This window comes from Vanessa cardui, chromosome 21 (assembly GCF_905220365.1).
Source record: "Vanessa cardui chromosome 21, ilVanCard2.1, whole genome shotgun sequence".
Taxonomy (NCBI): Eukaryota; Metazoa; Arthropoda; class Insecta; order Lepidoptera; family Nymphalidae; genus Vanessa; species Vanessa cardui.
Genome location: NC_061143.1, coordinates 6,900,547 through 6,926,349, shown reverse-complemented (window position 1 = coordinate 6,926,349; position 25,803 = coordinate 6,900,547). Strand labels below are relative to the sequence as shown.

Here is a 25,803-nt window from a genome sequence, read left to right as displayed (position 1 = left end):
TTCTTTGTAAAATAACAAAAAAGTTTAAAGGTTTCGCATGTTAAACTGTTTTATATAAGCCAAATTATTAACTCAATTATTTTCGATATTTTCTCGTTTCGAGAAATGTCGTGTGACGAGACATCTCGCTTTAGGGGTTAAGTCAAGAATCTCGAGTCGTCGGAGTCTGTAGAAAGGAGCATGTATCAAGGACGACTGCGCGCGCGCCGGTTGTTAACCTCGGCAAGAATGCGCGGGACCACGGGAACCGAACTTGCGGTCGCAGGACCGGTGTCCATTCGGACCGCTGTATGAATTACCTATTAGAGCAACTTATAACTCAAACAAGTATTTGCTGTTCATTCAGATACAGTTCTGCTAAAACATTTTTAGTTAATCGATAGCAGAAAATATTCTATTCGATTTAAGATCAGTATTGTGTTATTTACATATCATTTGTTTTGTGTAATCACAAAATAATTGCATTACATTGAGGCGTAATCAAATATAAAATAAATTGAATTGATAGTATACAATTCAAGTTAATATTCTTTAGTGTGTTGTACGTTTAAATTGAGAATCGCATATTATAATGTACAATAAACATATTACTATGTATAATAATAAGTACATTGCTATAAATAGTAAATGGAGAAATAATGACAATGAATGCTTGTTTTTATTAATATAAAAAGGCAGGCTAACGGACCACATAATCATAATTGATTGCTTACACACTTACCCCCATTCATTGGCAATGTGAGAAATGTTAATCTTTTATTATTAATATCGTTAACTCCCGCCAATCCTGAGAAACATGAGATTTCTGGTGTCGAAAATTACAAGTACATAAAACCTAAACAAAGTAACATCGATTAATATTAAGTAATAGAATAATTTATAACAAGTTGAGGCTCATCCAGACGGGTTTACAAACAAATGTGTAGTAGAGCTTACTTCAGTCACTTTTAGTTAAATTCGGTAGAAACTAAATACCAGTTTAAACTATTCGATGTCCTGTGTACCAAATAGCTTTTAAGGCTTATATTTTTATAACTAGTTTTTTTAATTGAAATAGCAAACGACTTTATAAGCTTGGCCTAGTTTATAGAAGCCGTATTAAAGGAATTTAAACTTATCGATACGGTTGATACGCGAAGGTTGAATTCGTTTTGTTACATATATTTTTTATCAGACCATATACCTTTAAAATATACCTTTGTCAAATTACGTTAATTTAAAATGGGATAGCTTACTAATAAAAGAAACATAGTATATTCAAAAGGCATTATGTAACGTTTATACATCCTACTACCCACTATCTAAACGAGTGCAATACTCTCGAAAAAAAATTGAAAAAAAAAAACACTTTATTCTAAGACTAAGTTTAAAGATCTTTATTTCCCAAAAAGATTTACAAGAAAACCACTTGCATGAGAAACAAACTAAAAAAATACAAAAAAAGACAATCTATTATATGTATACTAAATTTAATTACTAGTTTTCTTCTTCGTATAAATTTCGAGATTCGCTTATAACTTATTGTGTGGCTGAAAGATGTTGACAACCGATTTACACTATACCATTTTGATACTTGTATCCCATAAGTTTTATAATAATAAGGGTCAATACCGCATATCAATTTCTGAAGTTGTCCTGTTCTGCAGTGGGTTTCGAATTTATTCTTACGGAATAGCTCTACTGTAAATAATTATATTTAACATCAAGAAATTCACTTGCCTAAACCTTGTTCAAGTCACGAAATCGTCAGCAACGGCATAACCTTGCTTAATTTTTATTTAACGATTTTAATAATGCAAATAACCAAATATATGATACAACCTTCGTGTGTAAACAATACTTTGATATCTGTACACAACGTATACGTGTACGTTTCCGTCTTAAAATATATCTTATGCTTATTACAATTAAAATTTAGGTATCAAATTGAACTTGCTACCTTGTACTTAGGTAATTAATACATCACTTCGTGAGTTTCCATGTTTAGGTTAAAATTGGTACTATTAACTACATTTGTTAATAGTTTTATTACATGGCGCGTTAATGCCACTTGCAAATTTTAAGAAAATTTTTGACGGTCGAAAAAATTGGAGAAATTATCATTGTCGAAATATTTAACCTGTTAACGTCACTGCATCACAAAAAAGGTGCCAATATAGGTTAGTTGTTTTTATATATTATAATAAATAAAGAATCCTTCTCTATTAAACCCGATATTAGCGCATCCGCAGAACTTTTTTTGGTTCAGTGGCATTCATTCTTAAGTTTAATACATAACGTTAAACCCAAACAGATGATATAACAAGCGAATGATAATGATAAAAAATGAACGCAATGATTATAAATCCGTGTTACAATATTGTTTTAACAAAGCCGAGTTTATACAAAACCGTTCAGTCATCAGTGGATAGCTTTCAAAACAAACATCCTTTGATCTCAGTATCGCAGTGCAAGATTGAGAGAGTTCATTGAAGCGTCAATTTGCACGGAACAGAAACATTTACATTTATGTAACTATATATTGATTTTTTTTGGAACATACCTTAGCAGAATGAGCTGGCAGAAAATGTCACGTAAGGTAAAAACCGTTATACACCAGGCGATCTTCCTTCTCTCTCTTTCTACCGTATATTATATTATTTAAGCTTATTTTTTATTTACATTCACACGGTATTTTCAATTACAATTTTATTTATGACATTATGTATTTTACTTAATACATAATGTGATATAGCAAAAGAGAATTTGTTTTGACCAAGTGTCGTACGATAACTCTCTTTTTTATAAAATATTAAGAAGAACGGATAAATAGACCGCCTGAAGGCAAGTGGCTCTACAACCTACTACCGCAACTACCGCATTTAAGAAATCACAAATTAGCGCTGTAATAAATATTAATTATTTTAACATTTCCAATGAGCAACATCGCGAGATAAACGTATATTTGCTTGGTGTCTTTAAAGGCTAGCTCACTCCCCTTCAAACTAGAACAAAACAATTCAGTTAGCATTGTGTTCTGTTCTTAGTCGGGCTTACAAAACCATCAAATAAAACTGTGTAAAAACCTACATAATAATATTTGTATGTGTGGCTTGTTTGCGACACCATAAAGCAATATCACTTCACTGAATTCATTCAGCGCTTTTTATAATATGTAAATGAACACTTAAAGTATTCATAATAGTATGCGATATTTGACAAGATAAGAACATAAAAACTCTACAACTGCTGTCAATATAAATATTTAGAACTTTCTTAAGCAATAAAGAATGGTTGTTTAAATACGTTAATTGGATGTTTTAATAACTTTCAAATAATGTTACATTAATTTAATTTGTTGAATTTAGAAACTTTGAGAAAACAAAACTCCGTTCAGTAATTAATTCAATTTTATTTATTTGAATGAAAATCGAATTTACTTATTCGTTCGGTGTGATCTCTAGCCGTTAAACGAAACTGTATTTGCTTAGCAAACTTGTTTGATTAAATATATTACTACATATACCCACATTGTTAAGTATATATTATTTTTTATGAAATGATTATCTAAACTTTAAAGAAATTACATTTTATACTATACCTATGTATAATTTGTTAATGGTTTGATAGTATTGATAGACAGTATTGTAACAATGTAGTATTGTTGCAATTATTAAAATTAATATAAGGCAATGATGTTGTAGTTAACAGATATGTTATTAACGCGCAAAAAGTGAAGACTAGAAAACGTCCTAATTGAGACGTTTGCCTTTAGTTGTTTTACGTAGTAATACGTTATAATACATCATAATTACGTAGTAATACGTTTTGCGTAATTAAAACATCTAGTTATCCCTTTTACTTATTGTTTTTATCCTTTTTACTTTTAACGAAATGTAAAAATAAACTAAAATAAACGGTCCCCGGCGCGGCACACTTTTTTCTGTTGTTTAGTATGGATAATTAAAACAATTATTGCTTTTTTAACTATACGTTTATAATAATCCCAAATTTCTATCTTACCATAATCCGTACTACCGTGATGTTTCGATACCTCAAAGTTCGGTATCGAAACTGAAAAATGTACTTATAGACATTCTGTATACCGTTGCGTAATTAAAGTTATGATTGAAATTAATTAAATCGTGGCCTCAGGTAATTTCGATAGTCCGATGTAAACGTCCAAGTAATAAAAAACAGTGAAGCATTTTTTAATTAATAACATTCCAATTTATTGGTTTTATATTCATATTTGGTCAAAATTAGTTTATATAATAGTAAAGAAAGTAGAAATTTTAATGCATGGAATTTCGTTTTTGAAAAGTATTTAAAAATTAAATGAAAATTTTATATAAATATTAATTAGTACTATCTGACTTTTGAATTATTGAAATTGAATTCGAAACTAGCACTCAATCGATATGCACACACAATTCATCATTTTTTTTTGTAGATATCAATACCATGCAGTACAGTTAGTAATTAATGATTAATTCATTTACATCTCATTTGAGTTTAAAAATAAAAAAAACCTTTTGAGAATTATGTACGTTAAAACATTGTTACTTTATATTATATATTATTTGAGATTCCTTGATGAGTACTGCATTTAAAATCAAATCAATGCAAAATATATTTATTGTTCTTATATCAGTTTGTTGTTTCCATATATTCTACGGAATAGTAAGAAATTCTCTTCACTCAAATTTATTTGTTCCAATATCTATTCCTTTCATATCTTTTAACTCAAACTGTGTCTTAATTGGCCAAATTTGGCCTAGGTTCGAACTTAAAATATTATATTATACACTGACAGGCTATAGAAGGTCCTGACCTTTAGATTTAATCTGTATAATATTGCATCAACGTACACAGATTACGTATGATTATGATCTTTTGTTTTGTTTTTAATTATATATTATACCGGTATTGTTACGAGTGTATGTGTGTGTCAGTGTTTTATTTCGACTATTCGGTTACAAGTGCTGCAATCTGATAGAACGTCAGTTGTCAGTATATATTAAGCCAGAAATGCGGTAAGATGTCGAAAATTCGAGAAAAAATATTTTTATAAAGTCTGCTGTTCACTGTTTGATAATGAGAAATAATGAATTATAAAATGCATTTATTTATAGGCACATATTTTTGTACAATTTTAATCGATGTTTGTAGGAAGTGATGTACTCGTATGTGTTACCTTCCTCAAACATATAAATTATCATGTATAAGTTTGAAAACGATTTATTCAGATAGTTGACATTTCATAATTACAAAGTTATTAATTTATACTTATCGTTAACCGATTATACATTCACGAGATATCGATATTTGCTTAATAACAATTCTATATTGAGCACTGACAAGTGACGTTTAAATATCAAGGCTGCATTTCGATTATTATAAATCTTTTCGTAATCGTAATCGCTTTCAGTGAGGTCTTTATTAAAATGTTACTTAGTTTCATAATCGTTTGCATAATATTGTACTTAGATAAGGTACCGTAATGACACTAAAGTTATATAAAGGAGTTAATGACATTAAAACTAATTTACAACTAAAATATATAATGTTAAAATCGCAAAATCAAATGAGCTTAAAAAACAACATCGATTCGGCAATATTATCTATTATCTATGTATTAAGTAATTACAAAAAAATATTGCTATTAATTATGATTTTATAACTTATTAGCATTAATTATTAGTAATTTTATTTTCGTGAAATAGTTGTATTACAAAATTAACGATAACGTGAAACGCTTATATTTAAATAGAAGGAAAGCAATTCAAATTATATAGTATATTGGATTTTGTTGCATGTATATTACTGTGAAATATTTTGTAAAAAATTGAGTCATATTTACGATAATAGGGAAGTTCTTAATAATTTTACATACTTACATACATTTACTAGACAAGACAAAATTATTGTTAATAATGTAACTAATTTGATTATTTTACATAATCAAATACATGTCATACTTTAGAATTGCCCAAAACATACACCGTACTAATTTAATACTAGATTAACAATTTTAATTTTCTTTGTCATGCAGAAAATTAGAAAACTCATTAAGTTCAAGCATGGCGCAGAAAATAGCCTGCAAAAATTCAAAAGAATGCTTTTAAAGCGCTTAAAACACGTCCGTTTTTTGCTTGTTTAGTAAAAAATGTTCTGAATAAAGGCAAAACAAATAGCACAAAATGATATTACATTTTTTAAGATTTCGTTTAAAGAAAAGCATACTCGAGTCTTTTTTATTAAGTTTTATTAATAATGATACAATCTTTGCCATTTATTCCACCACACTAATTCAGTGGTTCAGTACACGCTGTTCAATCAAGCAATCAATCAAATCAATTTTATTCAAGTAAACTTCAAAACTAAGCGCTTCTAAAATGTTGATAATTAAATACTACCACCGTTTCGGAAAGCAGCCTCTGAAAACGGCAAGAAACTCGCATAGTTACTCTTTGGTAAGCACGTGGCAAAATTTCATCCAACTCTTGCAATTTACCTTTCCTCGCCGAGCGAGGGATGACGAATTATAATTAAAAAAACAAATGAACAATATAAAAAGTAAGTGCCACTTGTTCGGATATGAGACACGATTTTTCCCTGAGATCCATGTAATCTATTCAGTAAGACGTTTCAAACTAAGTATAAACTTATGTACTTCTAATTATTCTTATATAAATGTGTTATTTTAGTGCTGTTTTACAAGTCTTTTGCTATTGTTTAATTTATGTATTACATATTATTTGAATATGTATTGCCACCCATATACATAGTTTTGGTGCATCGTATTGTTTTCTATCTGAAAAATAGGTCAGTGGCAACTTGCAAATATGACATTGAGATGAGATTAATTTGGCGTTGTGTCTCTTTCGTGGACTCAGGACTGCGGCCTGGCGGGACGCCAACTAGACTATCCCCGAATAGAGCGAGAAATAATCGTGATAGTCGAGACTAAACAGTTTTTACTAAAATTAACTGTTTTCTGGAAGACATTTTTACTTGTTTTCGTTTAGTTTAATCAATAGTGAGAAATTTAAATTCATTAAAGTTGGCCTCTTCATTTATTAAGGTAATTTATGTTTAAGGAAAAAAAATCTGTGCTATTATGTATTTTTGAAAGTTTACCGTTTTAAAATCCTTTTACCCTATTTATAGGTTTGAACTAAAGAGTAAAGTGTATTTTTTATATTCTTTTTAGTATACTAAAAACAAGTGTATATTATCGAAATATGTGGAAAAAAATTGTATAAAAAAATATTTATTTTTAATTAAGAAACAAAAATATCTACACTAGCGACTGTCTATACTGTCTGTTAATCTGCAAGCAAGTATTTCAAACATTTGTTACTAATAATGGTGATAGGCTGAAATAATTATAAAATTGATTATATTACAAGTTTAAAAGTAACGAAGGGCATGATTGTAGATATGCATATTTTTCTTCACAAAAACTCACTTCTCTAGCTAGTATAATGACATACCAGTTTTACGATTACTGCAAAGCCGTGTGATACATTCCAACTGATACAAATTGAATATTATGAATTTAAATAGATACAGAAAGTTATAATTTAATTTGGGAAAGATTAAGCTTATTGTTGATTCTATTCAGTAGAAAATATATCTAGTAGAAAATGTATGAACCGATGGAAAACATTAAATTAAATCTTAAATCCAAATTTGTAAAGCATACATGTGAACAAAGTATATTTTTATTTCCTTAGATCTGGGAGTTTTGTGATTAGTTCTTCTTTAAAAGTTCATAGAGTCGTATCTCGAGTTGTTTCAGAAATAGAGAACATTAACGTGTCTTCCTTTGTCGAACTAATGATTGACAAGTCATTAGCAACCGAGGAAGTGGAAGCATTGACAATCCATGTTCATACATCCGGTCATTACTCTCACAGATAATAATAATTAATTCTCGCATTTCGAATACACAGATTATAAATTTTTATAACGCGACTTTTTTAATTTTATAAAGATGTCGAATCACGATTTGATTCGCTCTAATTTTATTGTTATAGAAACTGTCATCAGTCACAGCATCAAAATTATGTTTCGATTATTAAAAGTGTTACGAAATGATTTCGTTATTCCGCCATTATATTGTTAATTAATTCAATACAATCTCGATGTTGACATAATCTATACTCACGTAGAATAAGTTGATATTATAGGACTTGTATTCTTAATCGTATCAATGAGCGTGGGAAAAATAATTCAAGCATTTAGAAAAAAAAACACTTTCTTTCATATAAAGTTTTGACAAAAGATTTTTGCTTATTAGCAAAACATTTAAAACATACAACAACAACAACAACAGCCTGTAAATTCCCACTGCTGGGTTAAAGGCCTCCTCTCCCTTTGAGGAGAAGGTTTGGAACATATTCCACCACGCTGTTCCAATGCGGGTTGGTGGAATGCACATGTGGCAGAATTTCTATGAAATTTATCACATGCAGGTTTCCTCACGATGTTTTCCTTCACCGCTGAGCACGAGATGAATTATAAAGACAAATTAAGCACATGAAACAGCGGTGCTTGCCTGGGTTTGAACCCGCAATCATCGGTTAAGATGCACGCGTTCTAACCACTGGGCCATCTCAGCAAACATAAAACATACTCATAACAAATCTGTTTGTTTGATTACAAAATTACGACGTGATGTCTTTTTAATCCATAAGATAATAATCATAATCTTCTCTGTCTATCGATACGTTAGATACATTGTAACGTTTTAATTTATAATTCATCTAGTATTCTATGGTAAAGGAATAAATTGTGAAGAAACTTGGATGTATCTAATTTTAATGAAATTGTGTCACACGTTTATCCAGTAAATTCTAAACCTTCTCCTCAAAGAGGGAGGAGGCCTTAATCCAACTGATGATTACCAAGTTATTTTTAACAAAATATCGTGTTAAAACGCAATATCTACTCCTTTGCTGTTTATCATACACGCATGTTATCGAATGGCGACGGTTACGATTCGATTAGGCTGTGAACGATTCGATTTGAATCGTTTATATAGCTAACACGCGAACTGTCACCATAAATTTAAATTATATCCTATTACATGTCAATATAAAATGTAACCTTTTTTGTGCTATTGAGATATTAATATTAGGTTTTTTGTTTCAGGATTGATCCACCGGTGACTCATACAGATTTTCAAATGGAGAATAAAAAAAATGTGACGGCGACACAGCAACCTCTCACGCAGCAACACCTCATGGCACACCATGTCCACCCCGATCAGATATACTCGCCTCAACATTCACAGTTACCTGCGCATTTAAACAACCAGTCCGCGCAAATTCAACCTAATGGCGTCATGCACCAGCTATTGCAAAGTCAATATCATTCGAACATGAATGCACGATCGCCGCTCCTTGAAAACAGACACGAGATGTATGGAACTGGTCAAAATCACGACTACGCCAGACATTACGGAGCGAACGACAATTACAATTATGCGCAGTCTCCTCCACGACTTGAAAGAACGGAAATCCACGTAGACCAAAATGTTAACCATGAACTGCAAAATATTCCTAAAGGATATAACGCAGAAGTATACCAAGATTACTTAAAACGAAACCCACCGAAAGAAAGTAACCAAATATATCAAAACCATCAACATACGTATAGGCCTAATGTTAATCAGTACGGATCAAAGCCGTATCTTCCATATTCAAATAGAATAGGACCACAGAGTAATACTGAATTGTTAAGGAGACAGTATAATGAAATACAGCAAATGAAAATGCAACAGCAAATGCACTATCAGAATCAGGCACAGATGCATCAACAACAAAAATTTGCTGAACGACAGTTACTACTACAACAAATTCATGGCGTACAACCACCGCCGAACTTACAAAATAGTATTTATTCAGATAGTTCTTATAGAGACTTGTACAGTAGTAAAAATGATTTCAAAGATTATAGCAGTCCGGATATACAAAAAGATATCGAAATGTACGCTAAGAACAACGAGTACAAGGATAGAGATGTACCTACCAGGCAATATCAAGAGACACAATGGCAATCTAATCAGCCTGACTACCGGGAGTCAGAGAGGCAAAATCAACTAGACCAAGGGAAATCAAAGAACCAATCACAAACTTCCGACTTCAACATTCAAAAGAATAACTCGGGAGTGATTTCCCCAATGAAATCAAGCGAGTCCAGTACGCCTAGCATAAAATCTCCTTCTTTAGAAAGTCGGAGAAGTAGTAGTGGTACTCAAGCATTACGATCTCCAACTGCACAACGAATACCGTCTGCTCCTGTGACAATGGCTGGACTATTATATAAGCAAGGATCCGACGGTCTTAAAGTTTGGCGGAAGAGGTGGTTCGTTTTATCGGAATATTGCTTGTTCTATTACAAAAGTAAGCACTAAATATGTATACTGATATAAAATTTATTTATTTATTAAGTTTTAAGTTTTATTATTAAACAAAATTACTGTCTTATTCAGGTCAAGATGAAGAAAAACTCCTAGGATCTGTGCTTTTGCCATCTTACAAAGTATCAGCGTGCACTGCAGACGATAAAGTGATGCGGAAGTTTGCCTTTAAGTTGGAACACGCAAATATGCGGACGTATGTGTTAGCTGCATTAGACCAGGAAACTATGTTGAAGTGGGTTAAAGCGCTCACTATGGCGGCTCTTATGCAAAGTCCCACGTAAGTTAATCAATATATAATAATCTCCAAGTTGAAATTGGATAACTGTTAATGCGGAATTGAGTGGAAAGCAAGTCTTGTTTTATTGATTCCAACTGTTTCTAATTCCAGTGAACAGCAGCAAAAACAAAATGACCGAGCAGCTGCGAAAACAGAGGTAGGTATTTTTATTGCAAATGAACATTTACCGATTCAGGTGACTGACAATTAATTCGCTAGAGCGTAACCAAGGACAGATATTATGTGCGGTTAAAACTGTAAAACTACGTATATAACTGCAAAATAACAGAAGTAATAATTGCATACAGAACTGAACCTTTTATACGTATAAGGAACGTTCTGATTATTTTTATTCGATATTTTTTGAATACAATGATTAATTAATGCTACCTAATACATTGTAGGACGGCGATGAAGTAGCAGGCCCAACATATGCAAATGCTCCACCGAAACCAAGACGATCAAATGATGGATATAATTCACCTAGTCCTGATATGTGCGTATTTATAGATATACATAGATATTTTTATTCATTTTGTTGCAAACTTATAGTCTTTTTTTATCTCCATACATATAATGAATTTATTAAATTAAAATATTACAGGTACGATCCAAATTACGATCTACTCAAAAAACCTGCATCACACTACAGTCAAGGCACCAATCATACTCGATACCAGGACACAAACTATAGCACTAAACAGGAGATTTACACACGTACTCCGCTATCACCGCCGACGCAAATGCCGTATCCAACAAAACGACCTTATGATATGCAGAATCTATCATTACCATTAACTAATACTGTTTCTGAAACACTAGATAAAAATAACACACCATCCATTTACAAATCTAATCCACAATCCCCTTATTTTGATAGTAGGAAAAGTCAGCAACAACAGGGACAAGATGATAAAATCGAGAGTATATACGAAAAGCAACCAAACTACAATCCCTTTTTACAAGATTATGGACAGAAAGATGAACAGAAGCATAAAGATAATGAAGTTAATCACCCGCCTACTGATTTAAATAAAATATCAATTTATAATGAAAGTTATTCTGAATCTCGAAGTGATTCAAAACCAATAGCCGATTCGAGTGCGTACGGAAGGGAATTATATGGCGATTTAAATAACAAGATAACCAAACCTACAACGTCAATGAATGACCGGTTAGCAGAGCGACGTACTCCAGATGCTTATAGAAGATCGACAGCGATGTCTTCATATAACTCTGAAAAGATCGGAGATTACGAAGACATTTATGCAGCTTACGGTAACGAAAAAACATATGCAAAATCACCAAATCCATCACGTGATGCCGTTAGTCTATCTAGTAACAAATCTCCGCAAGAGCAATCCTTCGGTTATGTAAGTTTAATTCACGTAGTTTCTTTAGTAAATTTTGTTTTTTTTTTTTTTTTTCGATTATAAATATTTTTTCTTTACAGCCACAAGAAAAAGTTTTTAGTGGACCCTCGGTTTTACGGAGGAAGAAGATGCAAGCAAGTGGCATTCAGCCACCTATGCCACGACCACATAGTGCCGATTTCCTAGAGTATGAGTCGAAAAACGAGGCTCTCAACAAAACCATGCCGGCACGAAACACTTATGATCCACCGAAACAACCACAACGTCCTAAATCTAGCCTTGATATAAATTCTTATTACGATCCTAGTTCAGATAAATATTATTCTGAGGAAAGTTATGCACAAAAGATGCGACAATCGGCACAATATTTACAACAGCAAGGTCTTGGACCGAAAAATATCCAAATACCCCTAGAGAAATACGCAAGCGGACTTGCCGAAAAACAATTGCATTCTCCATATGCTCAAACTATTAATAACAATTATGAAACCGAGTTTAATGTTAACCGTAATATTCGTGATAATGTGAGTTACAATTCAAAGTACAGTGATCTAGAAGGAATGAATTCTAACTGGACATTGAAGGAAAAAGACCTAGAAAAACAAAAGGATTATTTAAACAGAAGTGGAAGCGTAATGAGTGATAGTTCAAATGTCAGTGGTTTTGTTAAGGATACTAACAGATATGATCCCAATATAGAAGGGTTCATAAGATCAGCAAGTGCCAGACTTCCTTCATCTACTGAAAGAGATGGTGAAAAGAAGGTACAGCAGGTATTAATAGTATAAATATAAGTTAAAATAGGACAATAACCTAAACTAATCATTTAGTACACTATGTCCGCAAAATTTCTTTCGATAATTTTATCAATTTATTTTTAGCGTGAGGAGTCAATGAAAAGACTTTTGGAATGGAAACAAAGGATGTTGCAGTCTCCACTTACTAGAAAGAGTACACCAGCGACCATTTCTCTAGCAAGATCCTTAAATCAAAGTAGGCAATCATTGCGATCAGATCAGTATAAGCCTAAGACGTACAAAAATGCATCTTACAACAGTTATTCTTCAGATGATGAAGGTAGGATCCATATTTTAAAATAGTAAATCTAAAAGTTTTATTTTCAAAGGTTGACTTAACATGAATTAGCATGAAGAAGTTTTTAGAAAGCTTCTTTACAGTCAACCGAAGATGATGAAAAAGCATGTAAATATTCTTAGTGCATGAATTTAAAATTGTTTATGTAGTAGAAATAAAAATCATTACATGTAAAATCAAGAAATATACCTTTTCTTACATATATAATTAAATTTATTACAGTCTATTACCATTGAGACACTTATTATTATATTATTATCAACTTGTATTAGTTTTATATTAAAAATACATTTATTTATAGAATACTATGTCAGAATATAAAAATGCCACATGTAATATACCTATTTTAAATTATATTTTATATTGTTATAACTATACATACATATGTAATACTTACAATGACCTCACAGTAGTATATTATAATGATGACTTCGCTTTAAGGAGAGGTACCTTCCTGCCTGCTGGGACATAGATACTAACAAGAAATTCAATTAGTTTAGTACCGGTGGTGGGTTATGGAGTTTTAATTTTGGTGTCGTTGTATATGTCGAGTAGTTGCATTACCTTAACATTTATATTTATTATAAAGTAAAAAATAAAATAAACACTAACAAGATAATGAGCACATCTCCTGCAGCAAGTGTCTTCTTACTATTTAATAAAACGATAATAAATATTTATTAAAACGATGGTTTCGCTTTTGCACCCCAGAAGAAACACCGGGCACTGATCTGCAAAATACGAGAGATATGCAGGCAGGAAGGTCCCATAAAGCTAATGTTACTAGCCCTACCTTAGAGCGGCTGACTTCTCCGCACGCGCTTAGTTCTACTTCACTTGCAGAAAGTACTTTCACCAATCAAACCACAACATCCGTAACGGAAAACACTTACGAGAATATTTTCTGCACAATTTCTGTTCCTAAAATAGTTACCGACATTGACAGCGGTGACGATGAGGTTAATATATGTGACTTCAAAAGTAGTGAACCAGAAGTTTTACCATCAACATCTGGATTAGTAGAAAACGAACTCGCACTGTCCCGTGAAACACAAGTAAGTGATAATGAAGGCTATGAAACACATGACAGTGAAGCGGAATCAGAAGCTCATATTGAATATACAGACAATGATTTAGACGAAGTTCTACTAGCATCCGATAATGAAGTTGAAAATTTCATTGAAAGTATCGAATTGAAAGCAAATTCAAATGTGTCTAATCTAGTCACAGAAGAAAAAACTGCTGAAAAGTCGGAAACACCTCCAGTTCATCCATTAGGTGAAGATCATTATTTGCCCATGAGCCCACGGAAAATGTCAACTATTGAACCTGCTCATAAAACGATATTAGAAAATTTAAGCGTATTTGACCAAAGTATGCCTTTGAACTATGAAGATAATCCTTATGTTGAAATGAATGTGGGATTTGAAGAAGATGATATGCAAACATATGAAATAGTTTGTGTTAATAATGGAAAAGCAGAGCCTGTTTATATGGAGCTAAGTAACGTGATATCACAAATTAAATCTAATGAAGATTTAGTAAAATCAAATAATTTATCCGAGACTGCGTCTAATTTTGCTGATACTAAGGATCACACATTAAAAAGAAGTTCAAAAAATCAAAAAGAAAAATTAGAGTCATCTGAAGCTGAAGAAGAAGGTTCAGTTGATTTATCTTTTCGTAGATTTAGTATTTCTGATAATTTTCGACCTGCTTCTTATTATCTCGGTGGCAGTACATCAATATTGGACAGACAAGATAGTTTAGATAGTGATATAGTACCGCCTCCTCCAGTACCGAGCTCTTCGCCTCCATTTGATGATTTATTGGACGAGGAACTGTCTAAATACATTTTAGATAAACTAGATAAATCAGATATTTCACAGGATAATTCTATAATTAAAATGTTAACAAGGGAAAATCAAACAATGAATAAAATTAAAAAGAAAACGACATCTTTAATGGTATATGGCAGTAGTACTTCAATACATGATACTATTTCAAGAGGTGAAAAAATTCGTAATAGTAGAGCAAGTCTAACTAGCGAAAATAATAAATCTATCGAAGCCTCCGGTACTTTTTATAATAATTCCATTGTAGATCAATTTAATAATAGCGGTAATGAAACAGACTCTCTAAGAAGTATTACTCAAAATAAAGGAAGCTCAAGATTGTCTTTAGAATCAGATGTAAGTAGTAAATTTGAAGCATCACCATCGAATCAATCAGATTCAATAGTAGATCTGCGACATTCATACGAAGAACCGAATATCGAAAATGAAATGAAAAGAAGACCTCTTTCTAGCGATTCTATATATGAACTTAATGAGTCAGAAAATCTCATTGACAACGAATATTCAAATGTTAATTTAGATTCCTATTTACAAAGTCTTAGAGCAACTACAAGTGAATATGACAACATAGTTAATTACTCGCCATTAAATAGAATAAGCACAAATAGTAGCTTAACATATGAAAGTACTTCAATAAGAAACAATGAAAACGTCTTTGTTCATCACCGGTCGTCAAGTACACCAGTAAGCCAAAACTTAGCTTCGGTTTCTAACGAAAAAAGAAGTAGTCTAGAAACTCAAAGTAAATGGTATACCGAAAATGGTACCGCAAATACAGGTTCACATAGTTCCAACAGCTCTATTGGCTTACCAATTTCACCCATTTCTTTCTATCGAAAAGAATATAATGGCGATACAATGAAAAAGAAAAATTTAAATAATAATGTATTAGCTGATAAAACAAAAGACTTTGATTCTGAAAAAACCTCTTTAAGATCTAGTTTTGATACACCTGGTTCTTCAGCTACGACTGGATTTCATAGTAGGGAAAGCTCAACGGAACATAGTGCACCATACTATTATTCAGATCTTTCGTCTCAGGAACATATTAACGTCCTTCCTGTTTCACACTTCCTTAAAAATACGAATATCCATCGCAAATTAAATAATCAAAGACGGAGGGGCTCCATGCAGAAAAAAAACGAAATATCACATATTCATAATCCACTACGTAATAATCAAGTAATAATGTCTGATCAGCAATTTGATTTGGCGGCATCAGCAAGAAGTGTTTCAGTTGAATTTTTAAGTGCAGTTGAAAAATACCCAGACATTGATTTAAAAAACATTTATGAATCTTCAAGTAGCAAAACTTCCAAAATTCCAGAATCGATGAACCTTATATCTAGTCTTAGTTGTAAAAAAAATTTGAACACTAAAAATTACGATCGAATTTCATCGCCAAGCCGAAGTATAATAAATCAAAGTAGTGCTCAGGCCAGTACTTCAATGAAAGTTTCATCGGGAAGTATGTCTTCTCATTGTAGCGAAAATTCATCTAACACTGTATATTATGATGCCGAAGCAGAAGCAAGTGCTTATGAAAATGTTATGTACCATGGTGAGAAGCACTGGGATGAAGATAATTTGTGGCGAGACAATTTGAGACGGGTGTCTCATAGACATGCTCGGTCTATGGATGATTTAGATGCAATGCCTACAGAAGGTTCTTTATTAGATAGGTCTTATGTTAATGCTTCCGCAATGAATAGTATAAAACGTGTAAAGAAAACAGTTTTAGATAAAATGAAATCAAATACAACTTATGTTAATTGTGATATCCAGGGTCAAGTTCAAAGAAATAGAGACAGTAATACTCGTAAAGAAATGAATCCTCAGAATGAACTTAAGAATGAAAATGATGTTTATGTTAGTCTAGCAGCAGATTCTGAAGTATGTCCGGAACAAACTGATGAGGGGGTATATGAACAGTTAACTATAGAATCAACTGAGAATTCACTTCCACAGAGTAACTTGGTACATGAACCATCTAACAGTGGTAAAAAAAGGCGTCAGTTCGAAATCGATAGAGAAAATCTTAGACAGTGGGATTTAATGTCTAGCGGTCTCATGAAAGGTGAATTAGGTCGCGTGCGGAGTGCAGTCGTAGGTATGCGTGCAAGTGAACATATAGGGAGTTATAGCATGGACAATGGAACTGACAATGCAAGCAATGAAGGTATCCTATAGCATACTATGGTCCTGTAAGGTACACTATGTAAGTTTTATTTCTATTACGATTTTAGCAAAAATCAAAACTTGATATGTAAATAATTTGGCATTTTTATGTGGAAATGTTATCTATAATCTTTTGTGTATTTTTTTATTATTTAATTTAAGGATGGGCTAAGCAAGATAAGGTGTATAAAACATATTTAGCATGCGAAACTAAACTTGGACTGCATCTATTAACTGTAAATATAATAAAAACAATACTAATATGTGAAAACGAGCACTTTATCATGTTTTACCATCAATATCACTTTTATATATAAAATAGTTTAACTCATTAAAAACATTAAATATATGAAGTAAATTAAAAATTACTATTCAATGTAAAATGTATGATACTTTTAGCTTCTATGACGATGTCAGGCACGAATATCGAACCAAGCCCAAATAACAACAACAATATTAATCATACAAACCAGCAAAATTTGTCAAAAAAAGCATTTCTCGGAAGTAACACATCTATTGGAAGGAGTAATAGAGATGGCAATATACCAGTGCGAGCTGTTAGTCCAAGAGTACGCTGGGTTGAAGAGAAACCGTCTAATGAGCAATACGATTCGCAACTGATATCAACTTCGCAACAAAATGTAAGTGATATTTGTTTTACTTTGTTATTATATTCCAATTTTTTTGATATTCTAAATAAATAATAATAAAGTAAATTTAAGTTTAATTGACGATAAATTTATTTGCCCAATCAAGTTAAATACAACAATGGGAGCAGAAGAATCGTGGGCAACGGTTAGATCTCCATCAAGAATTCAACAACAACCGATCAAAGCGGTGAGCCCTAGGATACGAAGGAACACTGAAAATGATGATATGGTATATAATTATGTAATCTTAGAAACGTATACTAGTGATTGTTTTATTTGTTTAATTACGCTTCATTATTTTGTTATGCTTTGGTTTTGTTGCGTTAGCGTAAGGAGATTCAAAATCAAGAAATAACTGAAGTACCAACAGCCGGTGAACTTCTAGGAAGAAGTCATGAAGAATTAGTTCTGCTTTTGATTCAATTAAGAAGACGCCATGCGGCGACTCATCGTGCTATTGAAACGTGCTGTGCTCAAATTAGTAGCATTGAGGTGCTTTTTTATGCTTTTATGTTTCGTTATGTTCATTTTTTGTCAAAGTATTAGTTTTGCTTTGTGTTATGTCCATTATTTTGATATATTTTTTATATTATTTTCCTATTATTTAAATCCTTACTCAATTGTAAATCACACAATATATGATGAGAAACCATTTTGATAATATATTTCAGGATTGTCTGAGTTCATTAAAAGCTATGGAGCGAGAAGAGAGTCTTCAACGCTTAGAACAGTTGAAGATGCAACTTATGGAACTTGAAAATCAATACGAAAAAAGCAAGCCGTTGGTACAATTAGTCGACAATATGGTCAAATTAGGATCATTGTATAATAGACCAGGTTCTACTATTGAAAGATTGGAAAGAAATCAACGTTTAAGGCAAAAGGTCCTCGCTGAACATGCTATGGAACAACAAAGGTAATTGTTTCGAGTAACTCAAACTGAAACAAAATTGTCTGGATAGATAGATTTATATTTTATATATAGATATATAGAAGATATATTTTAAAATAAAATTTGTATTTATAGATGGTTAGAAAGCGCTGCAGCTGGCAAGCCTCTTGAAACAGAAGCAGCTAGGGTGAGAGTTGCAGAATTATGGGCATTAGAACAAGAATTAGCCGATGAAGCTGCAATACTGCAGGGTTTGAAAACTGACAAAGACGCGATCGATTCTCTGCTTACTGGTACGTATTTATATTATGGAATAATTATAATTCAATATACATAAATGATAAATAATGACAATTGTTAGGACGTATTATTTTGGTGTGCAACAATTATTTTTGATTCTAAAAAGATTTAAAATTTGAAAAAATTGTATGTTCGTCATTTTACTATAATGATAGTTGGAAAAAAATTTAAGGAGCAGGTTTAACGTAATGTCGACAATTGTATTGCAGGAGTTCGCAGCAAACTCGATAGTGTCAACATCAGTAGCAGATCTCAACAATCGAATAGCGGTTTGGAAGTGGAGCTCGCCCGAGTGCATGCCATGCTGGCGCACAATTCTAAGGTTTATAAGGTTTTCATCTATACCATGCACTTTTTTATTTCCTTAAATAATATAATATTATTTAACAAAGTTTTTTTTTCACTTTTATTTTTATTTGAAAAGTGTTATCACTAACATATTAATAAGTTATTTTTTGTCTACTATTATAGGAGGCATTGTAAATAATTTTTGTAAAATAATTTCCCAATGGCAACCGTACTATCCTTTGTACTGAACACTGATATCTCTGATTTTATCACCTGCATGTTAGTTTACACATTCTATTAATTTTCTTATTTTAAAATAAATTCTGTCGGGAGTCGAGATGGCCCAGTGGTTAGAACGCGTGCATCTTAACTGATGATTGCGGGTTCAAACCCAGGCAAGCACCGCTGTTTCATGTGCTTAATTTGTCTTTATAATTCATCTCGTGCTCAGCGGTGAAGGAAAACACCGTGAGGAAATCTGCATGTGACAAATTTAATAGAAATTCTGCCACATGTGCATTCCACCAACCCGCATTGGAACAGCGTGGTGGAATATGTTCCAAACATTCTTCTCAAAGGGCTCCTCTCCCTTTAGCACAGCAGTGGGAATTTACAGGCTGTTGTTGTTGTTAAAATAAATTCTTATAAATAGTTATGATAAAAATATTAGAATAATATCGTTACTAGCGTCAATACACGAATGGAAAGTCAATAATCATTAATAATGCAATCGAAAGTTAAGCGACATTGGTAAAATAAAAGTGTTTCAACAGAAATTGGAGCAGACGGTGGCCGACAACGCGCGCCTGGAGCGCGAACTGCACCACCTGCGGCGCGCTCTGCGGGCGCAGCGCGCCAACGCGCACGCGCAACCCGCGCACCCCACCGCCATGCTGGAGGACGGTGAGCCACTACATTTTGCCATATGATACAGATTTATATCTGTTGTCTTAAATTTTCGCGATTATTACACATTTAAATAAAACTAGTTATAGTTATAATGCGTTCGTGGTCGCGGGTAGACTGTCTACCCGTGACCACGAACGCTGTAAAGTGCTCGAAACGTCGGGATGACAAAAATAATTAATATACGTGATTCAAATCCGTTATAACTAGTTTTATTTAAAAAGATTTATATCTCATATTGAAAAACTGTTTGCATATTTTAATGTAGTTTGTCGATTTACTTATAAATCGTTTTTTAAGAGTAAATTTAGGTAAAAAGGGGTTTCTTAGGTTCTAAATCTAGCTCTGTCTTTAGCTCTGTTTGTAGGACAAAATGGCGTAACATAGTAAATGATAAGATTGAGATTTCGATAGTTGTATTTAAATTCACTTAAACAAAATTGTCACAACTTTATGAAGTATCGTAGTAATCGAATAACACAACACACTTGCGTTCGTTTTGTTCTGTTCTTGTGTTTCTTTATAATAAATTGCAATAAAATTAAATTACAGAGGTAACTCGTGTTCAACACTTAGTGTCGGCGCTACAACGACAAAGACAGGAGTTGAGCCGTGCTGTGAGACATCTGACGCAGCAGTCCCATGCACTGCAAACTACTCACGACTCTATGCCCGGTTAGTTTTTTTTTATATTACAAATATTTCTTGCAATAAAATATCAGTATTTCAATTGATTTTTTGTTTTAGGTAAACGTCCTGTCAGGAATCCGACCACATGCTGGCAAGAAACTAACTTAGACACAGGTCACACAGTTGACCACGGTCAATCTGATTACGATTATGAAACGGGAGCTCAAGTTTTCCCACCAGGACATTATGGACATAGCAATGTCGAAACACCACTCTATGTTGATACTAGAACGCCTGGAATGGATGTGGCATCGCCAATTAACAGTGAAGACATGCAGCATACTGCTTTCGGTAAGAGTGTATTGGTTTATTAACAACAACAGCCTGTAAATTCCCACTGCTGGGCTAAAGGCCTCCTTTCCCTTTGAGGAGAAGGTTTGGAACGTATTTCCACGCTGTTCCAATGCGGGTTGGTGGTATACACATGTGGCAGAATTTCTATGAAATTTGTCGCAAGCAGGTTTCCTCACGTTTTCCTTCACCGTTGAGCACGAGATGAATTATAAAGACAAATTAAGCACATGAATCAGCGGTGCTCGCCTGGGTTTGAACCCGCAATCATCGGTTAAGATGCACGCGTTCTAACCATTGGGCCATCTTAGTTTATTATTCGCTTATCATTATCTAAACTGTTTTTCCATAAGAACTCATTTCGTAACTCTTATGAAATGTATACCGGCCAACAATTAATATTTAGATGTGAAATTATTTTAATAGGCAATATCGGTACGACTGTTATAGTTTACGATCGTATTCTGGAGTGACTTACGTCTTTAACTAAGTTTGATAGTTTAAGTATCGTTTTTGATATGTTCATTTAAAATGTTTTTTTTTTTTTTAATAGAGTAAATATTTTCCGCAAATATGTAAGGATTATCATTTCAAATAGTTAGACATTCAATTACAGGTAATTTATCGAATGTAGAAAAACAGGAGATAAAAACTGTTCGTATTGTAAAAAGGGAGAGTGAAAGACGCCAGAGAGATAGAGAGCGTTCCTTACAGCCGATGTCCGATTGGACCACCAGCAATATCACTGCCAACCTCGACCAGTTCCTAGAAGAAGAACTAGTTCAGCCTATTAATAACTACCGAGCTTCATCCTTACCAAGAACAGACTACAGTAAATACGAAGAATATTATACAAAACCACAGAATGTCGAGCCTCCTAATTATCTTCGATTGAACGATAAAAATATGGATCAAAGCCCGAAGTACCCATCGAGCCCGTCTCTGTCAAACTATGATTATTCACGTGACATGTCATCATTAAGCAGCAGTTACCATAAGAGCTATGATAAATACGATCGTACAGTTTCTTTGTCGACCCAGTATTTGAACAGCCCAACTGATAGTTCTCGGACGTTGACAAACGATCCCATGTCGAAAACGAGTAGCATCGTCAGTTTAACGAGATCGAACATGGAACTGTCTCCTATATTTAAAAGCGAGGCCGCAAAGCAGATTATAACTGAAATGTCTGGAGAGAACGTCAAAAACGGTTCTTTGCATAGACGACAAGTGCCAAAAGAAAAGAGAAGACATTATACTGCACCGCATCATTTAAGCGCTAAGACGCTCAATGAAATGCCTAAGGATATGTACAATCAAGACGTAAGTTACCATTAATAAAATAGAACAAAAATCTTAAGGAGTAAATATTATATCAGACTATTTTTCATAATTTCTAACTATATTGTATAAAGTAGTAATTTGGTCTGCCATTTGGATGCCAAATTATTTTAAATATTTATGTCACCAATACATATTTATCAATAAATTTCAGGCTCTGGGTAGGTCCCTCGATGACGCTGACATGGAACGAGCTTTGAGAGGAGCCGCACCTGACGTTGTACGGTCTGCTTTGCCATCTAGAAAAATGCCAGATTCTATCGACCAACTGCTGGCTGCCCCGCAGAAAATCGTTATACCCGAGCGGTATATTCCTGAAAAGGTTAGTTTCAATTTAGAATATTTTTATTTATAACACGATGTAGCTAACAAAAGTCATTATTTATTTTTAGAATCTCAAATGTGTTTTACATCTTCTGACTTACATTTATTTACCTTTTTATCATTCCTTGTTATGTTATCGAAATTATATAAGAGGATGGTGGGTGGTTCTAGTTTACCGATTCAAGTAAAACTTTAACACACTAGAATAAGCTCAATTATATTTAGCACTGTATGTACACATACAACAAAATATCGATGAAAATTATTATAATGGATCTTATTAAATACAATCTTCATAAATTTCTTACGATGAGAATATACGCACACCTACTAAATATTGCACTATTAATATAATATTATATTCAAATTAATATTAAATCAAAATAACTGTTCTATATTATCGAAATAATTATGAAAGTAATATGTAAGTTTTGTATAATATATCAAGCAGCTGACTCACGATTGAGAAATGTGCTCCTACCGTCATTGAGTTTACCAAGTATGGAGGGTAGACGGCGAACTTTGGTTGCTTAGCATTATTATATATTAGTTTTAATAACTGACAGTTACGTTTGGGATCGTTCGTTCGTTTTTGACAGTTATATAAGGGATTCAGTAGTGAATCCTTTATATAATAGTTCTTATATATATTTGTTGTATCTATTCTCAAAAAGTTAAATTGTTTGATTAAAATATATAATATCAAATATTAATGCATTTATAAATTTATTTGCTTAGAGAGGAATTATTTTATCTTAATGAAATCTATGATATCTTGTTCATCAGCCTCCAGAACTATCGCCAGAGGAGCAGCAAAAACGTCAGGAAAAGGTAGAGTCTATCAAGAAGATGCTTACCGGTTCCTCTGCTGATCCCAGCAAGGTCAGTTAAAACTTGACAAATAAGTCACTTTTAATTTTTCTACAGACCCAAAGTGTTTCACCTTTCCTTGAATAACATTGCCGTCGTCTACAACTTCTTCTACTTCTAATATCACATCAACATCGTAGCTGAAACTGATCACACTTTAGAATACGACCATTTGGCAATACCATTGAATCACTGGATAATTATTCTGCAATCACCGACTGTAATGCTTGTTCATTTATCCAAAATTCTCAGAACTGTTAGAAAGCATAAAACTATCACAAATATTCTTTAGAATACATTGCATTTTGCATAGTTCGCTCTGCTTTTACTGTTGTAAGGAATGCCCCCATATTTCATTTGCATGTGTATTTTCACTATTTTTCTCATCATCAATTATTTCTCATAGCAATCTTATCTCTGTTTAGATTTGTAAACAATAATGATATATAATTAGATACACAGTATTTGCAGATTCAAATGTCTATATAAATAAATTTTCATAAAAATCAAGGTAAATATTTAAATTAAACAAAATGGGACGTTCTCAAAACTGATTATTATTAATATTAACAGTTAATAAACTTATCCATTTCAATTTTAAATATATTAACAAATCCTACTATTACCTTCCGTTAACGAATACAATACGATTACGTTAATAAAGTCTAAGATCTTCCCAAGTTTTGTTTAAAACAATCTGCAAATACAAGCTTGAAATAGCCGCTTCGAATGTTGGCTGTACATAAGCGCAGTGATTATTGTATTAGAGCCCGGATGGTGAAGAGAAGCGACAACGAGAACACTTGCTCCAGATGAACCAGATCCTAGCCAAGCAGGTCACCGAGATGAGCAAAATCATAGCTGGTGAGACTCCCGCTTTATTAGTTAAGCTGGTTTTGTACTTAGCCATTGAATGACATCACATGCTAAATGATTATTGTCTAATTCTTTCAATCATAATTGTATAGTTTATTCATTGGCAGAATGTATATTTCATAAGAGGGAGTAGAGATAAACAATCCTTGAAATTTAATGCGATTCCATACCAAACAGTTTTAGAGCTGTGTGTTTATTAATAACACGACAATGTTTTGACATTATTGTATGTAACTTCACTGTAGCTGTACCCGTTTTTTAATTATCATGTATTGTTTTTGTTTTTTATTTTACATGTTTTGTTTTTGCTAGTTTTGTATCGCGAGGATTGTCAAAGCATGACACGTTAACAATAATTTATGGAATGTCATCTTTGCATGATTGAACGAAGGCATGATTTTTATAACTGGCAATTCAGTATTTAAAATGGAATAACATTTTAAAATCGCATAAATTTTTGAATTTAAATATCGAATATCGAATATGATTCACATCATAAGAATTTGTCGCTCCAAGACAAGACAAGAAAAATAATTATCACTATCATATTTATGAATGCTTTGATAATTTTCATTTGGATGTAACTAATATCACGTGTGTCCACGCATGTAACTATAATTCGCTTGACGTTTGTCCCCTCGCAGGAACCAACGCTGAAGGGCCGTCCAGCGCAAACAACTAATCAACGAATATACCACTTTCCATATCACGCACAATTAGACATATAGTAGAGACTTAGCATTACCATCAACATCAACAGGAAGAAAATCAATGATAATAAAATTTGTATAGAATTTTATTGCTTTAAATTACTGGCGGTCCTCAGAAGATTCATCCACTATATGAGAGCATGGTTTCGTTTTTTGCATTTTTTGTAAGTAGTATTTTTTTAGTGCCATTATTTGCATTACCGATTTATTTTTCGTAGATATAACTGAATTTGATTTTGACGTTTTATATTTTTTTTAAAAATAAATTAATATTTGTTTTTGTATTATCAGTAAAAGCCTTGGAAGAGCTGCCTCTGCACGATAACAACGACGATTACGACGACCGATCGCCTGATGTCGAGCTGCCGATTTATCAACAAAGGGACAATTTCTTTACATAGAAAAATCAAACTGATTGGGTCCATTTCGTTTTACCGTTATTTTAAAATGATCACAATGCTTTATCAGCTTA

General features: G+C 32.7%; 1 protein-coding gene across 7 annotated transcripts in view; it reads left to right on the top strand.

Annotated features, from left to right (window-relative positions):
- The window catches only part of LOC124538691, a 61,564-nt gene extending 35,761 nt beyond the window's left edge, over positions 1–25,803 (top strand). For 2 of the 7 annotated variants that reach the window (XM_047115825.1, XM_047115827.1), the window contains 9 exons: positions 9,142–10,394; positions 10,484–10,691; positions 10,803–10,848; positions 11,096–11,187; positions 11,296–12,064; positions 12,145–12,837; positions 12,946–13,141; positions 13,871–17,233; positions 17,593–17,671. In XM_047115825.1, coding sequence (XP_046971781.1) covers positions 9,142–10,394; positions 10,484–10,691; positions 10,803–10,848; positions 11,096–11,187; positions 11,296–12,064; positions 12,145–12,837; positions 12,946–13,141; positions 13,871–17,205 — 6,592 coding nt within the window. In that variant the 3' untranslated portion in view covers positions 17,206–17,233; positions 17,593–17,671. Of the gene's footprint in view, positions 1–9,141; positions 10,395–10,483; positions 10,692–10,802; positions 10,849–11,095; positions 11,188–11,295; positions 12,065–12,144; positions 12,838–12,945; positions 13,142–13,870; positions 17,234–17,592; positions 17,835–17,949; positions 18,073–18,170; positions 18,336–18,514; positions 18,760–18,870; positions 19,029–19,244; positions 19,367–20,096; positions 20,227–20,781; positions 20,905–20,976; positions 21,211–21,826; positions 22,534–22,705; positions 22,874–23,661; positions 23,758–24,512; positions 24,610–25,265; positions 25,496–25,622 lie in introns of those variants that run through there. The other 5 variants (XR_006966991.1, XM_047115830.1, XM_047115828.1 and 2 more) reach the window with 5 other exon arrangements.